At 34.8% G+C, this 20,504-nt stretch overlaps 1 protein-coding gene across 2 annotated transcripts in view; it reads right to left on the bottom strand.

Annotated features, from left to right (window-relative positions):
- The window catches only part of PLOD2 (procollagen-lysine,2-oxoglutarate 5-dioxygenase 2), a 93,695-nt gene that overhangs the window by 32,922 nt on the left and 40,269 nt on the right, over positions 1-20,504 (bottom strand). For both annotated transcript variants that reach the window (XM_072792378.1, XM_072792379.1), the window contains exons 2-5: positions 18,592-18,683; positions 14,072-14,208; positions 4,475-4,638; positions 1,300-1,412 (exon numbers count right to left, since the gene is read on the bottom strand). In XM_072792378.1, the coding sequence (XP_072648479.1) occupies positions 1,300-1,412; positions 4,475-4,638; positions 14,072-14,208; positions 18,592-18,683 (506 nt within the window). The remainder of the gene's footprint in view (positions 1-1,299; positions 1,413-4,474; positions 4,639-14,071; positions 14,209-18,591; positions 18,684-20,504) is intronic.

The following is a 20,504-nucleotide window of genomic DNA, read 5'->3' as shown; positions in this document are numbered from 1 at the left end:
ATATTTGGAGACAGGGCCTTTGGGAGGTAATTAGGGTTAAATTGAGGTCATCAGAGCGGTATTCTCATGACAGAATTAGTGCCTATAGAAGAAGAGACACCAAAGAGCTTGAACACTGTGTGTGTGTGTGTGTGTGTGTGTGTGTGTCTTTGTGTCTCTGTGTGTCTCTCTCTCTTCAGCATGTGAGGACATGGCAAGAAGGTGGCTATGGTCTACAAACCAGAAAGAGTCTTCACCAGAAACCAACTATGCTGGAGCCCTGATCTAGGACTTGCAGCCTCCAGAACTCTGAAAAATGCAGTTCTATTGTTTAAGTCCTCCAGTCTACGGTATTTTGTTATGACAAACTAAGTAGACTAGGACACATGCTAACCAGATAAAATTTTATGCTTAGAGAAAATCTTAAACATGATTTATACAACTAAAAATACTACGAACTCAACAGTGAGATTTCAGAGAAAGCATCCTGAAGCAGAAAAAACTAAATAAGACTCAAAGTACTTTCACAGTTGAATTACACCGAGAAAGACAACCATCATGCTGCATAGACTAGTACTTATGCCAAGAGTAGGTTTCTCCTCCAAGATGAAAGAGCAAGTCCTCAGGCTTGCTGTGTCAGGCACATAAGAGCAAAAAAAATGGAGATGAAGAAAAATAAACATTTTAAGAATAAAGTTTCTTAAGTATTAAGTGTCTAATGAAAATACTTAGATGACTGAAATATTTATCTAAGAAATAGAAGCAGCTAGAGTTGCAAACTCACCATAAAATATACTTAAAAAAAAAACATGTTTCCAATAACAGCACCCACAAACTATATAATTCAGTAAATTTTAGAACTATATCAGTTACACACAGTGAATTTATGCAACATTAACTTACATTATGTAAATATATTTAAAATATTCTCAAATTAGAGAACTTTGGTTTTACTTTTTCTCCAAAGTTTCATTTAATTCAATCTCAGAAATATTCTTTCAAGGGCTGATAACACACAGTTATTGTTCCCTCCATTCCCCTCCTATTAATAGAACTCAGATTTTCAATAGGCAATTTTTGCTTAAAACAGAGGACATTTTCTTTGCATATTGTTCATAGCCACATAGATATGTTTTAGTCCAAGAAAAGAGAATTTTTTTTTCTAGAAATGTTATTTAAAGAGAGTTGATACATCTGAGATGGCTCTTTATTTGCTATTCTATCTGATAACTGCCTAGAATATGGATGCATGGTGGAGCTCCAGTAGCCATCTTAAACCTTAAAAAATAGATTACATTGAATATGCGAGCTGTTACATACCCTCTTCAGTGGATCAATGTAAATTTTGGTGTAAAATAGCTGGTCATCATCATTATCCTGGAGATTCCACTGTTGAACTATCTGGTTGATATTTGGAGCATAACCGATAAATCCTGCAATATAATAGAGAGAGATTAGAGAATCAAGTAGTTAAAAACCAAAACTTGTGTGTATTAATTCCACTGACCAGTTGCACAGAGTTGTAAAGCCATTAGGCCTAATCCGTAGGTTGGAATTTTACAGTTTACCATGAAAGAAATAAGTTCTTGGACATCCTCTGTTTTATACATAAACTATAATAGAGTGAGTTTTTACCACCAACTGCAAATCAAAGACTCTTTTTGAATAAACACATCCTCAAAATTAATGGACACAAGAGAAGGATTAATGTTTTCCAAGGCTCCTAAGGGAAAAAATTACTAGGAAAAGAACAGAATAAGACAAGAATTTTCTTCCTGACCTTCTAAAATGTTCTTTCTTGGATCCTTTGGAGAGGATTCACTGTTTCTGGAAAAAAAAAAAATCTCTACTACAGTGGTTTCAGTGTCAGTGCCAGTGATACTAGCAAAATCAAAGGAATGTTGGAAATGTCACTGACTGCAAACATCTCAAAGAAATTCTATATCTAGGACATTTTGAGAACTTTTCCTTTCCTTGAACTAGTCATTATTGTACCTGCTAAACCATTTTCTGGCTAGATTTTATGTGTCATACTCTGGAGAAAGGAAGTCTAAAATTGGATTGTTCTCCTTGGCCTTCAAGCATAAGCATTAAATTTGCCAGTAACAGTTGTCTATAAAAGACACAGACAACAGGATCATTTTTCCCCTGTTTGAATTTTCCTCTGCATTTCAGAAATGCAGCCAAACTGCTATGTTTCATTGACATGCAATACTTTTTAAAAGGAACCAATGTTACTCCTGTTAACTGAAAGAAAACTTATTTTTTTACTCTCAAATTTAAAATTTCCTCATAGGAATAAAAGAATGAAAAGAAAGAAGTCTGGGAATATTAGTATTACCTAGAGAAGACAAAATGAAAACATGCTTAAACCAATCACCGGTTGCTCATTTTTGTTATTTTCATTAAATTAAAAGATCATAAAACACTGAAAAATAGCACATTCTTAATTCTTATAACCAATCTACTGCGATGAAAATATGTCCAAGTAGTGGCATATGACATTTTCCAATAGCTTATATTACTGTTTTTCAAAAATTACATTTCCTTATCCTTTTTATAAATCTACTTCAATATTGAAAAGAAATTCCATTTTCACAGTATGTGAGATTTCATGATTTATATTTTTAATTAAAAACTGCCATATTATTTCAAAACTAATAAAGTTTATAATATTCTGAAATTTTCCTGATAAATACATTTTCTTTCCATAAGTTTATATAACCATAAACAAAACTCTGTCCCTTAAATAACTCTCAATATACCTTTTATGAAATTACATAATCTTTTGTTGAATATATTTAGATTTCCCAGCATCACTTTAATTATTATGACTACAGATAGGATAAGAATCATGTTTCGACATCCTTATATGATCTCTTCCCCACTTAAAAGCACCTTTCCCTTGATTATACTTGTTCACAAAGGCACTCACTTGCTGGTTTTCTGCTGTTTTCATAGTACTGTACATCTGTCTGAAATTTAGATTCCTAAAGAGATATTTCACCATCTAGATGAATTTACATATGATACTTTACTACATATGTCATGTTTAGAAAAATTAGTAAATATGAAATAAAACTTCTCCCAGAGGTCTATAGCTAAATGCCTTTTAAACTATCCAGGACTTCGGATAAGTTAAAAGCTAGCCATGTGTTACTGAGAGCCTGACAGTCTGGAGGCACTAATCCATAACCGAGGGTTCAGACAGAGACATCAAGAGTGGGGAACAATCTAGAAAGAACCTTTGTCAGTGAGTAAACTGTAAATGTAAGAGGAAAAGACTGCTAAGGTGATGGGGTCGGAATGACCAACCTGAGAAAATCTAGGTTCTGACTTGAATATGGAAGTAAAATCCAAAAGTGGTACATAGATTGGGAGAAATATAAAATGGTCAAGAGATCCCCAAATGAAAAACTGTGGTTGTACTGAGATGGAGAGAAAAAGTAAGTTGAAACTACGCAATACAAACTGGAATTTAAGGTTTCACAAGTGCAGTATTTACAATGGGCTGACAAAGTTCCAAGGTACATCTACAGGAATGGGTTGCTAAAATATTTTGCAAGTAAGGAGAGCTGGAATTGAGTCATCCCAGAGAAACTATATTACTTGCTAAAGATTTCCTTGCCAAAAGTGGCTTAAGCAGAGCCTAGAATCCAAAAATGCTGCTACTTCAAACAGTACTCACTTGAACTAGACTGAATAGTATCAGTTATGTACATGTAAGTCACCAAAAAAAATCTGTTTTCCCAATGTGGCTTGTAACTTCCACCCAACTTGTTCAACATGTTCCCCATCCTATTTGGTTATGTCTTCTGGTCATATGTTTATATTAATCTCAGTCTAAGGAAAACATTTTGGAGTCGTAATAATGTCCAAAGTCAAGTTTTATTTTATTTTTTGAAAGGAGAGAGAAAATTTTGTTCCTTGAATCCATGGTGGAGTAGCTAATGCAGTACTTTATACCCAAACATTCAATGCTGAACCTTTTTGACTAGGGATTTCAAAATAAATCACTCATTTACTCTGATATTAAAATATAGATAAAATTAAGTAATGCCTATTTTTTACAGACACATGATTGTAGCCCGCACTTTTTCCTAAGTAAGGGGACTTACTACATCCATTATGCTAGAGCCAGATAAATCTCAAACTGTAAGCAGAAGATTATAGTGTTTCCTTGAACAACTGAATGTCTTTAGGAGAAATCATTCAAATTTGGGGAACATGGGTTTTCTCACTTATAATCTGGAAATGATAACATTTACACTGCTTGATTTTGTTAGGAGCATCACATGCTACAATATGTGGAAAATCTTTTGTCAACCACAAATTACACAATGGATTCTAAATTGATATAATTTTTCATAGTAATAAGACGATAATGTTTTTTTAAAGTTTCATTGTCTAGTTACATATACAAAAAAGATTGTTTCATCAATATTTATAATTTTCAATCACTAGCATTAAACTTCTCTGCCAGTAGCTTACCCACCTCCCGAATTCAGGTAGCGTTTCCCAATGTGCACAATGGGATACTTGTCTGCTAGTCTTTTATCTGGCCACAGAATTCCATCTGCTGCAAAGACCACTTTGTGGTTTGACTTTTGGAACTTTTTTAGAACCTCTTCTGGACCACCAGCAAATATGACATTAAAGCTGTTTAATGAGGGAGGGAAAAAAAGTTTTAAAATACACTTGTCAGAATTTAGGCACGTAAACCAAAAAATAATCACTAATAAAGTTAGAATTTAGAATCCAACAGAGAAGATTAATACCAACTATTTACAGAATCCTCCAATTTTCCCTCAATTTAAACTAAATAGATTAAACTAAATTATTAATGTTTACATATGTTGGCAAATGAAGTCCAAATAACAATTTTTTTAGTACTCGTCTTAGTATTCCCCAAAATCCAAATGCTAAATCAGTGTTGAAAGGTTAAAAAGTCAATAACTCACTATAGAACTTAATGATATAGACACAGTCATTGAGAGAGCAGCCATTACAACTGCCTGATGTTTCAATTTACTTTGTACCCATTCATTATAATTTCTGAAGATTTGATTATCTTTCACAAAATGTGTCACCTTAATAAATTCATATTTGAATCACTATTTAGCCTCAAATCTTAAAAGTGTTTAGACAAGTACATCTTTTTAAAGCTCAAAATTTGAAAAAAATTGTCTAGAAGTTGACACTATAATATCTATGGTTTCACTGATTTTTCTGGAGACATTATTTCTCATTGTTCATTCACAGAATGACAATGACTTAACAAAATATGAAGTGTAAAAAGCCACTGCTTGATATGCTTCCCGTCTGCAATAAATTCTTTATTCTTATTACAATCCCAAATACTTTTGCATCCTTTTTATTTTCACATCAGAGTGAAAACCTCTGACCAAAAGTTTCTAAAGATGATAACTTAATGACCTAACATCCCAGGTAGCAAACAATAAGAATAAACTAACATTCATGAATTCAGCACCAAGTCTTCCCAAGAGTCGACAGTCCAGATGCACTGCTGTGATATGAGAGTGGAGCAGTAAGGAGGCCGGCTGTTCCACATGCCTTGCCCAGCCAGACTCGCTCTCAAAGAGCTTGTTAATATGCCAGGATAGTGGTAACGCATCAGGCAACATTTAATAACTTTCTATATATGAATTATTTTATCAAAATAAAACACATCATTGCTCATCTCTATGAAAGTAAGAACCCCATGAAGTTTTAAAATTACTTCATACTCCAGCAAGAATAGTATAAGCTTATACTTGTGGCAGAGATGCTAACTGACCCCATAGGAATTCTGCTAAAGATGGCCCTGAAGCTAGATATGGCCACATGCCTAAGTCTGTCCAGTGGAATGTGAGTGGAACTGGTGTGCTTCTAAAAACTCCGGGTCGGCCTGCCCTCTCCTCCTTCCCTCTTTTTCTTTCCCTTTCATAGTGAACTATACTTTACAAGTAAAAAATACCTGACATACACGCACCTTCATCATAGAGTCTACTTCTGAATCTTAAAGCAAAACAAAACAAAAAATAAGAGAGTTAAAATGTTACTAATGTGTAACTAAATTTAGTAATTGTGCCCAGCCATTTTTTTTAAAGTAAAAATATGGTTGGAATCAGAGAGATAGACTATTTCTTTTCATTTTATATTGTTCTGGAGGATTTTAATTTTATGATTTTTTTTCTTCAGTTACAGAAAATATGATCTCAAAAATAAAACATATCTATATAAACATATTTTGGTACATAGTTTTCTCTTTCTTCCAGTACCAATAGACAAGCTTCAGTTAATACTAGTAATAACATATTCATAAAGGGACTCAGAGAACACAATTTGAAGTCCATTAGTTGGGTTTCTAAATTTCAGCTCTGTCATGTGCTAAGTTACCTTAACCCAGTTACTTAAACTCTTTATGCTTCAGTTTCTTCATGTAGAAAATGGGGGAAGGCAGCACCTATCTCATCAAGTTATTGAAAAAAATTTTAAAAAATTTTTGAAAAAAATAAAAATTAAGAATATCAGGCACATTATAAGCATTCAATGAGATTAGAAATTAACATTATTGTTACTAGAAGAAAGAGACTCCAGTCATAGGAGAGGCAGAAGGTAAAAACTCACTTTTAAGTTTATACCAATCTGTAGTTTATTTATTTATTTATTTATTTTTAAAGATTTTATTTATTTATTCATGAGAGACACAGAGAGGGAGAGAGAGAGAGGCAGAGGGAGACGCAGGCTCCATGCAGGGAGCCCGATGTGGGACTCGATCCTGGGTCTCCAGGATCAGGCCCTGGGCTGAAGGCGGCACTAAACCACTGAGCCACCAGGGGTGCCCTCCAATCTGTAGTTTAAAATAAGTTTATTTGGGGGCACCTGGGTGGCTCAGTCCATTAGGCATCTGCCTTGGGCTCAGGCTGTGATCCCAGGATCCTGGGATCCCACATCCGGATGCCTCCTCCACGGGGACCCCTGCTTTTCCTTCTGTCTCTGCCTCCCTTTCTCTCTCTCTCATGAATAAATAAATAAAATCTTTAAAAAAAATTTTATTTTTATATACACATGTTAAGATAAATTTTAAATCAGAATAAATGTGTTCTGACTAAAACCTCAAACTGATTTTCTCTGTTGATTTAAAAACTGAATTAATCTGACTACACAAAATAATATTTATAAAAATGTATGAATTGCCTCTTTTTCTTATAAATATGTACAACTTAGTTCTTCAGTATGAGCACTTCAGATTTCTGCCTACTAGGATAATCCTGTCTTTTCAAACAGGGTTATTTTCCTGAAGACTCCTAGTTGTTGACATATTTTTTTTTAATATTAGGGGATTAGGAGAGAAGACCTTGTCATGAGAGGCAAGGCAAATAAATCAAACCTCTGGGACAGGGACTGTCCTCTAAGTTGCAGAACCACCCTAACACATTGTCTGGAGATGAAAAATAAGGCTTACCATGTCAGAGAATCACATGTTTGGAGACTTAGGCCAAGTGATTCAGAAATTTTGCAGGTAGCATTTTGTCTTTAGAAGTATAAACGCACATTTGGAAAGTGAATATTTTCTGTCTTTATAGCCCTAGTGAAGGATACAGTATCTATACTGTATATCTCAAACTATTAGCAAAAGCTAGTAGCTTGAAAAGGAGGATTTGTGGCAACTTTTATGATTTAGTAGTTTATAAGCATGTACTACCTTCATAACAAAAAACAATTATTTTAAAGTAAAATGTAAAGGCAAAAATTATGTTCACATAATTCAAGTAAGACTGAATAAAAATTGAAGGCTGCTAAAATTTCCCCATCTTATTTTAGTGGCATTGTCATTTTTTAAAATACTTTAGAAAAGTTCTCTGAATTGATTTGAAACTTTTCAAAGGGCAAGCAAGTTTTTCTACTTAAAATTACTTTGGCTACTGTAACCCAAATAATCAAATTTTTAAAAAATGCACAACGCTCACAAAAATAATTCTCATGGGAATTTAGTCCATTTAAATATGAAGAATAAAATAAAATTTTCCATAGTTAACTCTGGTAAATACTCCTGTGTCCTGCAAAAACCATAAGGTCCCACCTTATGTGGTCATATTGAGTTCTCTAACAGACACGTCAGCGTTCTATCTCCAACAGGTCATTCAAAACTTTTACAAGCGTTTGTCCTTCTGTGTTCCCTGTTTCTGTGGCACCATCAACCACCCAGTCACCCAGGGTGAAAATCTTTCTTCCAGCCTTGCCTCCTCCCTTTCTACAGCCTCTTTCATCAAATATTTCGCCAAATCCTATTGAATCCATCTACTTAATCTATTCAGCATTCAAATCCTCTCCACTTTTCTAGAAGTCACTGGACTAGATTAATTTAAAAACCCTATCAGCCCCCACATTACCTATCTCCTTCTCACTTCTGGTAAGGATTGTCTAACAAACTCTCCTAAAAACAATTCCAGCCTCCAGACTGGATCAGTGGTTCTGAACTAGGTTTAAAGCAGTACTCTGCCAATATTTACTATTTAGCCTTTTACAGAAAATACTTTTGGCTTTGAGGATAGTATTTTCTACATTGCAAGGACATAATTCTACAGTTGTGATGCAAAAAGTAGCCAAAAGCAATGAACATAGCTGTGTTCCAAAAAAATTATTTATAAAAACAAGCAGTGGGCTGGACCACGGTTTATCAATCTCTGACCTTGGAATAACATCTAAATGAATCAGCAACACAATAATAACTTTCTACTAAGTAACCTGTTCTGAAGCTAAACTGAATTATTTGATCTGTCATCTGTTTACTCATGATGTTCCATCTGCTTAGCATATCTTTTCTCAACTGGGTCCACACCATTCACTTGAGATCTATTTCAAATCTTACCTCCCCTAAAAAGTCTTCTACTTGATCACCTAAATGGAAAAGAGCATTTCCTTCCTTCTAACTACCACAGCTCTCTGTTCCTCTCTCCTTTCATGCAACATTTGATTTCTTGCTTTTCATGCTGGGAATACCTGCCGTATACTAGACTGCCTGTTCTTCCTTCATATGTCAGATTCACATCTTTACTCACATGTGTAGTTCCCTAGCCTTGTATTTTGAGGATAGTCAATAAATATTTGTTGAATGAATGAATGAATGAATGAGTCATCCCCAGTCTTAACAAGAAGCAAAGGCTAATGGGTAGCCAGAACAGAAAGCAACAGAAGAGTTCCCTAATTTCATTTATTTGTTCCTCTACAATCCAACACTTTCTTCATCACTGATGTAAACCTAAGCCAAAAGCTATAATCATCCAACTATTAGCAGCTAGTGGTTAAAAATTTAAGTCTAATGAAACTGAATCACACAAGTAGCAACATACCTGATATTTCTTGTCTTTAATCATGCTCTCACTGTAAACACATATCTATATTTCCATAGATAATACCACAAACCAAATACTATGAAACCACTCCCTCTCCCTCTCCAAAAAAAGGCAGCTAAAATTGTGAACCAGGGGTGCCTGGGTGGCTCAGTTGGTTAAGTGTCTGCCTTCTGCACAGGTCATGATCCCAGAGTCCCAGGATCAAGACCCATATTAGGCTCCCTGCTCAGCAGGGAGTCTGCTTCTCCCTCTCACTCTGTTCCTCTCTCTCACTTGCTCACACTCTCTCCCTCAAATAAATAAATAAAATCTTTAAAAAAAAAACAAAAACAAAACTATCAACCAGGGGACACCTGGCTGGCTCAGTCAAGGTAAAGCATGTAACTCCTGATCTCAGGGTCACGAGTTTGAACCTCACATTGGGTGTGGAGCTTACTTAAAAAGAAGAAATAAATATTTTCTAACAACAACAGCCCAGTTAAACTTGCAACATAAATTACAACAAAATCAGTACAGAATGATAAATACATTTACTGTTAGGAGTTTTGAAGGAAGGGGTAGGAATTAGCTCTTAAAAAGTGGGTACTATTTTAAAAACTAAATATTACTGAGAGGCTTTTTCCTCCAAATGGTATATACTTTCATTTCCTGTACAGAATTCTTACTGAGGCTGAGCAGAGGTAGGAGTCAATGAAGACAATGCCAGGCTGGAGAGTCACCTCCTCCAGACTGAGTAGCTAGTGCTGGAGTAACACCTAACAAAGAAGGCAGCCAAGGCGGGAATGGTGGCAAGACATCAAATCGCTCAAGCTGTTAGCTACCTGTGCAGCCCTGAGTCACCATGATTTGTTTCAGGGTCAGTCTCCTTATTGGTAAAATAAATAGTGAAAGAAAAGTTTCACTATTATAATAAATGAAAATTAAATAATATTATTTAATTATTAAATAGTAAAATAAATAAAAATTTCCCTCTACTCGTATAATTAAGTTTATCTCTGCAACATGAGAACTTTTAAATCTAACACATATTTAGTACACACACAGTAAGTATTCACTAAATTAATAAGGGAATTTAAAAAAAACTTTAAAAAAATTCCCAAAATTTATTATTATGCAGCTACAATATGCCAAATACAACATGTACAGAGCTGTGGATAGAAAAACATATCCGGGGGCAAGATTTCTGTATTACTCAGCCTCCTTGTCTGACTCCATTTCCAACCACAGTGGCCAGCACTATATTTGGCACATAACAGATACTTAATACACATTTACTCAAAAGAACAAACTCAAGGAGTTGGCAATCTGATTTGGAAAAAATTATATGTGTGTATATATATATATATATATATATGTGTGTGTGTATTATATATTATACACACAATAAATATTTGTACATGTACACACAGATACAGTCAGGCAAATTAATGCCATATAAGAGTATCATATATTAATTTACAGATAGATAAATAGATAGATAACATATATAAACATCCAATGCTGTTTTTGTATACAATTTAATTCTTCCTCATTCCAACATATCCCCTAATATACTCAGTAAATATTAATAAGAACATTTGAGCAACTTGAAAAAAACAAGACACTCATTTCCTACATAATTCCTAAACATATTTCAGACTATTCTGGATGAGCCAGATGGCAGTACAATATATTTAAGTGACAGCTAATGATTTCAATCTTTCTTTCAAAAAAGGAAAAAAAGAAAAAAGCAATACTGAAACTAAAAACTCATGTATTTTGGCCTTCCTTCATAGTAATATAATGAAATGTTGTCCATTGCTAATGACTAGGTTCTTTGTGTCTGCACATTTAAATTGTCATCACTGCCAGGAAGGAGGAGTCCATCAAATAAACCTGCCATAGTTGATTAAAATTATAGCCATCATACTTGAAAAGCGTTGCTTTCAGAAAATTTTTATTCTGTCTTCTGCATAAACTATGTAAGTCAATATAAAATGCAAGCATACTGTGTACATAATCTTAACTATAAAAGGTATAAAATATTTACTTCTTGGAATAAAATAAGATAGTATTTGGTCACATCTACAGAATGTACCCATATAAATTATACTTAGTAACAACAAAATCATAAAAATATTTTTATAAACAGTTAACAAAATGACCCAATAAAACATAATTTTTGACAATTTTCTAAAAGTAAATGATTCTAAAAAGATTACGCCAACATGCGAGGTTTTTTTAATATCAAAGTTTTTTAAATTATATTTACATACACACATACATACTACAGTATGAAATAACTTGAAAAAATTTGTGGTACACTCTCATATGGGTAGTTTCAGTTTTCATTTTAAGAACCAAAATCTTTGCCAAATATTTGGTTTTATCTAAATTAAATATTATAAATGCTACCTTATAGAATACATTTATAAACATCTAATCTCTAATTTTATTTTATTATTTTATTTTTTTTAAATGTTTTTATTTATTTATTCATGAAAGACACAGAGAGAGAGAGAGGCGAGAGAGAGAGGCAGAGATGTAGGCTAAGAAAGAAGCAGGCTCTCTGCAAGGAGCCTGATGTGGGACTTGATCCCGGATCACACCCTGGGCCAAAAGGCAGATGTTCACCTGCAGAGCCACCCAGGCTTCCCTAATCTCTAATTTTAAATGTTCATCCAAAAGTCAGTTTAGAATACATATTACCATTGAAGCAATGTTATAAAATTGTTTCCAAATTAATTCACAAAAACCTATCTAAATGAGCACAAGGGAGTATTTGGAGGTATTCTAAACGGCACCTGGGTGGCTTAGTCAGTTGAGCATCTGACTCTTGATTTCAGCTCAGGTCATGGTCTCAGGGTTGTGAGATTGAGCCCCATGTCTAGTAACTTGTTTAAGATTCTCTCTCTCTCGAGCACCTGGGTGGCTCAGTTGGTTAAGCAACTGCCTTCAGCTCAGGTCATGATTTCAGGGTCCTAGAATCAAGCCTAGCATCAGCATCGTGCTCCCTGCTCAGGGGGAGCCTGCTTCTCCCTCTCCCTCTGCCCCTCCTTGCCCCTCTAGTTGTGCTCTCTCCTCACCCTCAAATAAATAAATAAAATCTTAAGAAAAAAAAGATGCTCTCTTCCTCTCCCTCAACCCCTCCCCCACCTTTCTCAAATAAATAAATCCTACTGTTGCCTTTTTTGTCAAGCTGGGTTTTAACATATCATCTAAATAAACACAATCTCAAGCAATTTTCAGATACCTCAAAGTGTCCCTTTCTTAAGACAAATAACTGGCATCTTATTAAATCAGTTACTTCCAAGGCTAAATCTTAGACTGGGAGGGTGGGAGGAGGTGGAATGGAGCAGGAGAGTAAAGGTAGAGGTTCAGAGGTTCTTCTGAAAACACAAAAGGAGGTTTGGGGATCTAAAACCATTACCGGCACATAAGCAGCAACTTTTACAAGGAGAATTTACCTCAAAGTCAAAATCAAAATGTACATGTGGTAAATTCAAGCTGACCAAAATGGTGGTTTGAAATCCACAGTAATTTTAAACCAAAACATACTCAATATTTAATCTAAACAGTTATTATGAACTTCCTTCTCCTTTTCTTTTTTTTTAATTTATTTATTTATTCATAGAGACAGAGAGAGAGAGAGAGAGAGAGAGAGAGAGGCAGAGACACAGGCAGAGGGAGAAGCAGGCTCCATACAAGGAGCCTGATGTGGGACTCGATCCCGGGTCTCCAGGATCACAACCTGGGCTGAAGGCGGCGCTAAACCACTAAGCCACCCGGGCTGCCCTCCTTCTCTTTTTCTAAGGATAAATATATGTATATATATAATAATAGAGTCTGCATAAAATTCCTAGTACACAAGCTCACACCAGCTATCCCACTTCATGTTGCAAGAACAGGTTGGCTATAAGCAGAACTTTATTTCTTTCCTAAGAGACATTAGGGAAATTCTAAAGAAGCAAGTGTACAGACCCTCTCAACTTTTAATGGTTGATGGCACTAGGGCTTCTTTATGTCCATTTTCATTTCAAAAGTTATGCCTTTCTTATTTTTATATTTGCATAAAAAGTATTACTCTTTCTTTTATCTGCAATAATTTATGGTTTGGGATTTTCAAAATGAGGGAGAGTTATAAATAGATTTTCCTAAGTTATAGGGGGAAATGCGTGGGGATTTGAAATGAGCAATCAATGACCAAAAAATAAAAAGGTAGAAAAAACAATGGAAAAAAAAAGGTAGCAACTAGTAATGACTCATGACAACTTGATATAAAAACTTGTAGAATGAAGGTAAAGAAGGACAGTAGACACTCGAAACCAAGAAGGAAAGTAAAACAATATACAAAAGATATTCACACATTAGAAAGGCTTTTCTTTTTTAAAAACATAGGCTTTCTCATTTCTCACTTTTAACTTTTCATGATCTGTTTCTTCCTGGTTGACCAGAATCCACTGAGTTACTCTTCTCAATAGAAAAGCTCAACATGATCTTTCTTCCATCTCAAGTTAGGATTAAAACATGAATTTCACAAAAAGGCTAACTCTGCCATGTTTTCTCATTGTCTCATCAGATTGAACCGATTACATAAAGATGTCAGACCACGGCTTTATAAGTAAAACCTACTTTTTAAAACAATGATTCCTTGTGAATAAAATAATTTAATCTATAATCCCCAAATTTGAATTTTGATACTTTTAAAAAATAATTTAATGTATACTTAAAAATCTATAGATTATTTCTCTTACCATTCAGTAAACAAAACAACCAAATCCTCTTGATTGGCATAATGTTCCATGACTTCTTTCATTAATCTCACTTTTTGGCCACCTCCAATACTATTAATTCCATCACCACCTCTCCACTCTTCTCCTTGACCCAGGACCTATAAATGAAATCAACATTCATCACTGAGCAAAACTCAAGTTATCACAGTATCATAAAAGCTAGAAGTCATTAGGAGCTTGTACAATATTACACAGTATCCACTCTTTAAACATTTCACTAAATCACTGAATCATGGTGCTACAGAGAAAAACACTTGATACAGAAGTCAGGTAATGATTCTTCAATGTTATCTACTCACCCCATAAAATATCGTTCCCAATTTTACCATTTCAAAAGCAGAGTCTAATCCAAGGAAGTCAAAGGGTGGTTTGGGGGGCGGGGCACAGATAATAGTTCTCATATCTTATTTCCATTTGTTCAGATAAAATTTAAAAAATACAGAAACTGTCCATAACACTTTTCAATATGGCAGAAAATCTATATGATGAACACTGAGAGTCCCTGAAGCTCAGTAACCCCTGGACAGGACCCTTAGGTCATTTACCTACTGAATCAAATGGGTTGTTCAAAGAAAGAAGGCATTAGGTCAAATGTTACCTTTTTTACTTTATAAGCCTTAAACTTACATTATCCTCCAAAGCTTAATAATAATTTGCCAATGTAAGAAATTGCCTAAGCACCATTAACCAAAGCTAAACTTGTAGCTGTTCTCCTCACTTGCCTTAGACGTTTGCCTAATGCCTCCCACATTAGAAGTGGATAGAAACTCTGGGCTGCTGCCAGAGTTTGGTGATTATAAATAATGCTGCTATAAACATAGAGGGACATGTATTCCTTTGAATTAGTGTTTGTATTTTGGGGGTTAAAAACCCAGTAGTGCAATTACTGGGTTGTAGGTAGCTCTATTTTTAATATTTTGAGGAACCTCCCTACTATTTTCTAGAGTGGCTGCACCACTTTGCATTCCCATCAATACTGCGAGAGGGTTCCTTTTTCTCCACATCCTTGCTAACACTTACTGTTCCCTTGTTTTTTATTTTAGCATTCTGACTGGTGTGAGATGGTATCTTATTGTAGTTTTGATTTCCATTTTCCTGATAATGAGTGATGTTAAGCATCTTTTCATATATGTGTTGGCTATCTGGATGCCTTCTTTGGAGAAATGTCTGTTCACATCTTCTGCCTATTTTTTAAATTGGATTATTTGGGAGGTATTGAGTTGCATTGGTTCTTTATATATTTTGGATACCTAACCTTTTATTGGTTATATCATTTACAGATATCTTCTACCATTTAGTAGGTTGCCTTTTAGTTTTGCTGCTTATTAGAAAATAAATATTATTAGCTCCAATATCACTAAACACTGAACCAAATATAAACCTGTCTGGCAAAGCCCATGGGGCTCCTATTAGCCTCAGATCTCTAGTTATTACTTCATCACCACCTTTATTGCAGGTTACTGTCACTTAACAAGTTTTGGTGTAGTATCAAAGAAGAATATCTAAGATGACCTGAAATGACTGTTCAGATACTTACAGAAAAGAATTTTTTCATATTCTCCAAACATAAAATATGGATAGAGACTAACAAAAGTCAAAACTGATGTGGATCTGGATTCATATTGGGGCTAGTCTAAAAGAATTATTAGCCTAGAAGAATTATTAGTTTTTGCCCAAAAACTGGCCTCCACTGGTGCTATGACTTGTTACACTTCCACTCCAAAACCCTTCTGGATTTTTCCAATATCATAGTAATACCAGACCAGCTGCATTCAAGAGCCTGGTCTGTGCAACACTCCATGCTAAGTTCTATTCTCTACTTTCTTTCCACTCCATCAGTGTGTCAGACTTTAGTATGCATCAGAATCATGTAGAAGGTCTGTTAAAACACAGACTGCACTGGGGCACCTGGGTGGCACTGTCTGTTAGCTGTCTAACTCTTGGTTTCAACTCAGGTCCTGATCTTAGGGTCGTGATATCGAGCCCCACATCAGGCTGTGCACAAAGTGAGGAGTCTGCTTGAGATTCTCTCCCTGCTGTCCCTCCTGCTCATGTGTGTATTCTCTCTCTCTCAAATTTTAAAATAATAATAATAATAATAATAATAATAATAATAACAACAACAACACAGGGTCCTACTGTGTCTAGCAGGGTCCTATAGCCAGCGTTTGTAATTTAGTAGATCTCATGTCAAGCTTAAGAATCTCCTTTCTAGGGATGCCTGGGTGGCTCAGCAGTTGAGCATCTAATGCCTTTGGCTCAGGGCATGATTCTGCAGTCCTGGGATTGAGTCCCACATGGGGCTTCCTGCATGGAGCCCACTTCTCCCTCTGCCTGTGTCTCTGACTCTCTCTCTTGTGTCTGCCATGAATAAATAAAATCTTTAAAAAAAAAATCTCCTTTCTAACAATTTCCCAGATGATGCCGATGTTGGTGGTCTAAGGTCTACACTTTTAGAACTATTATGTTTCATAATTGGGAAGACAGTAAAAGTCACTCAAATGGGCTGGGTCCAAGAGCTGACATTTCATAGCTATGTACCCTGCAGCAACTTTTCCTTACCTAGAAACAAAGTAATATCTAACATATATACATGGTTTCAACAGTATACAACATATAAAGCTTCAAACAGTGCTTCACATATAAGGAACATCCCACACTTTCCCCAGTCCAAACTCTGAAGATCCCCCTTATTGGATTTCAGCATTATTCAGCATTAATTTACCCTGATTTCTCTGTTACTTCCATATGCCTATCAGTACATACCACTATATTTTTCCACGATCCTAACAAACTTCTTTTTTTAAAAGATTTTATTTATTCATGAGAGACACAGAGAGAGAGAAAGAGAGAGAGAGAGAGAGAGAGGCACATCACAGGCGGAGGGAGAAGCAGGCTCCCTGCATGGAGCCTTGACGTGGGACTCAATCCCGGTACTCCAGGATCACACCCTGGGCCAAAAGCAAGTGCTCAACCGCTGAGCCACCCAGGCATTCCATCCTAACAAACTTCTAACATGTTTATCATTTATCCTGCATTAAACATCTGGTTCTTAACACTAGATCTCTTTTCCAGCAGTGTTTAGCCTCCTTAATAGCTGCTCTATATTAACATCTGTACCTAGTCTCCCAGGGGGTCATGTAAAGGAATACTACCGGGGATCCCTGGGTGACTCAGTGGTTTAGCGCCTGCCTTTGGCCCAGGGCGCTATCCTGGAGCCCCGGGATTGAGTCCCGCATCAGACTCCTGGCATGGAGCCTGCTTCTCCCTCTGCCTGTGTCTCTGCCTCTCTCTCTCTCTATGTCTATCATGAATTAAAAATAAATAAATAAATAAAAATAAAGGAATACTACCTTTTTTTCTGCATTACATACTACAACAGCTCAGTTTTTCCCTAAGCAAAATAATCTTACTCTATTTTTTTTAGGTTGTGTTTTATTTGGTTGGTTAGTTTTTTTTGTTTTGTTTTGTTTTTAATTTTTTTTTTTTTTTTTTTTTTTTTTTGTAAATATGTTCACTTTGTTTGTTGGTTTGTTTGTTTTCCTGCTTGGGATACACCCCCCCATCCACCGCTTATTTGTGGAAAAGACTTGGTTGACAGATCCTCACCTCTATTAAAAAAAGATAAGTAAATAAAAAAGGAAGGCCCTTCACAATCAGTTCACTAGTTATATCAAAGTCCCCAGGTTTCCTCTGATTATTTATCAATGAGATATTCCCCTGGAGGTCAGTCTTCTAAAAAGCCTTTTTGTGGGACACCTGGTTGGCTCAAGGATTAGGCATCTGCCTGCCAGCTCAGGGAGTGATCCCAGGATGCGGGATTGAGTCCCACACTGGTCTCCCTGCATGGAGCCTGCTTCTCTCCCTCTGCCTGTATCTCTGCCTCTCTCTCTCTCTGTCTCTAATAAATAAGTAAATAAAATCTTTAAAAGAATTAAAAATTAAAATAAAAAGCATTTTTGTAAACTATTTTTATAATGTTCACAAACTCCTCTGAAACAAACAACAGGAAAAGCAACTCTCAATAATGGGACAGAAAAGGGATCCCTTTCACCATCATGTTTCCAATTCTCTGTAAACAAAGAAACAGACTATGACAAACACATCCATTACAGAAAAAAACTCTTCAAAGTAAATGAAAAAAATTACTGTCAAATCTGTTACACTGTGCTTATACATGACCCCTCAAAAGAAACACAAAAATATACAAATATATTTTTCTGTTGTTTTACAGAATGTGTTTATACAAAGCATTAGCAAGTATGAAGAAATTATTGTCCAAGTGGCATAGTATTAATAAGGTCAAAATGTACTCTTAAAACAATCAACCATTTGTTTTAATTATAAACTCAGCGACTATGTAACCAAATTTCAACTTCCTTGTGTGGATTGCGGATTGTGGTGGTGGCATTGTTATTGTCATAAAAATGTAGTTTAGTCACATATTCTAATATCTCCATGAATTAAAAGATATACTGTACCTTCACAGTATAATTGAAGTATCTAGCCGACTGCATAAATCGATGGAATCCATCACTTTCTTTTGTTGCTACAGTTATGACTAATAATTTATCTGCAAAGACAGAAGGAACAAACATAAGATGGTTTACCTAGAGGTTAAATGCTCCCACTTTACAACCCAATAGTGATTCAAGTCCTCATTAAATCTACCCATCTACCTCCTATTAATTTGTGTAATGAAGTCCTAAAAGCCACAACATTTACATCACTGTCAGTGCCTTTTTTTTTTTTTTTAACAAATAAAGGAACCAAAATCAGCACTGCCCTAGAAAATACACAGCTTTTAGTCACCATATCATAACGGATGATTATTTTCTATCCAACATAAAACCACTTATTAGTAGGAGGAGGTAGATTTAAGCAATCATTTCAAAATATCCATAAAAGCTATTAAGGACAATCCTTATTAGGAAAATGTATGTGGAAAATGTATGTGGAAAATGTATAAAGGAAACAAGTACATTAGCAGATACCAAAAGTGCTGGGACATTTCTTTCAATCTGAGACATAAGAGAACCCATAGACTTAGAAAACAAAAGTTAACATCTTTTCAACATTCTAGGCACTAAGCTATATCGTTTGACTTACTTGCCTGTTACCAATAACAAAAAATTCACCAATTCATAATAGTCAACTAAGCAATAGGCAATTATTGGAAATAGCATTACTGCTCATAGAATTGAATTAAAAACAATTTCATATAAATCAAAGTATTTTTCCACCAAATTTGAAAATAATTAAAACAGTAAAATATGTAGGTGCAATACACATGAAGGAATAACAGATTCAAACATTCATGTTAACCAAAAATAGGAAAACATTTCCATGGAGATAAATAACATTCTTAGGTTTCTGTTTTTGGTTTTTTTTGGAGAAAGATATTTCTCATATAATTTTCACCATTATGAGAAGTAATACTCAAGGAAAATTAAGTTACTTTCATAAAGTTTTCAGGCTCTACGTAAATATATTTTAAGAGTACTTTTTAAATTAACTATTCTTTTTTTAAAAACAAAATTTCATTTGTAGAGTTTTAAACAAGGCTTAACTAATTATAAGAAACTGTGATATATTACCATTCACAATAAATTCTGAAAGAGAATACCAGATTTTAATAAATATTTTCTACATAAATCATAAGAATTATCTACAAGTTTAGATTTTAACTAGATGGATTTTGACACTTACCATTTTCAGTATAAAACTAACAGCAAAGATTTCAACATCCTAAATAGGAAAAGTAATGTTGGCCAGACCAGTGAGTAGACAAAAATGTTACCTAATCCAATGACTCAGAAGGCAAAATTTAAAATGTGTAGTCTGACTATGTCTGGCAATCTTATGCCAAATAAGGACTCCCGTTGTCTTACAATTATTGCTAATTACAAAAGCAAAACAAAACAAAACAAAAAAAACAACCAAATGATGAATAAATAATCTTATTAAGGAAAAGTATGTTTAATAGCCTTATATGTAAACATCTGTTTCCTCTTACATGCTATTCAGTATCATTACTATGATGCTAAATAAATCTTAATTGGGGGCAATAAAAAAAGTGTTGACATGTACTACTCACAAGTTCTCACCAATCAATTCAAGAGTCTAACTTGCTCACTATTTATGAAGTATTCTTGTTAAAATTTTAGCCTAAATTTGATACATACTTGATTTCACAATTGACCTATAAAATCAGTGGCAAAGAGGAAAAAGAATGGAAGGGAAACCAATATAGTATATTAACAGAATTAAGAGATAACTCAACCAAATGTAAGCTATGGAATTTAGTTGAGTCCTGATCTGAAAAACTAATGGCAGAAAGGTATTTCTGAGAAAATTAGGGAATTTTGAACACTAATTAGACGTTTGTTGATAT

The sequence above is a fragment of the Canis lupus genome, chromosome 22 (assembly GCF_048164855.1).
Source record: "Canis lupus baileyi chromosome 22, mCanLup2.hap1, whole genome shotgun sequence".
NCBI classification, from domain to species: domain Eukaryota; kingdom Metazoa; phylum Chordata; class Mammalia; order Carnivora; family Canidae; genus Canis; species Canis lupus.
The sequence above is the reverse complement of the archived record's forward strand: the minus strand, read 5'-3'. Positions and strand labels throughout refer to the sequence as shown.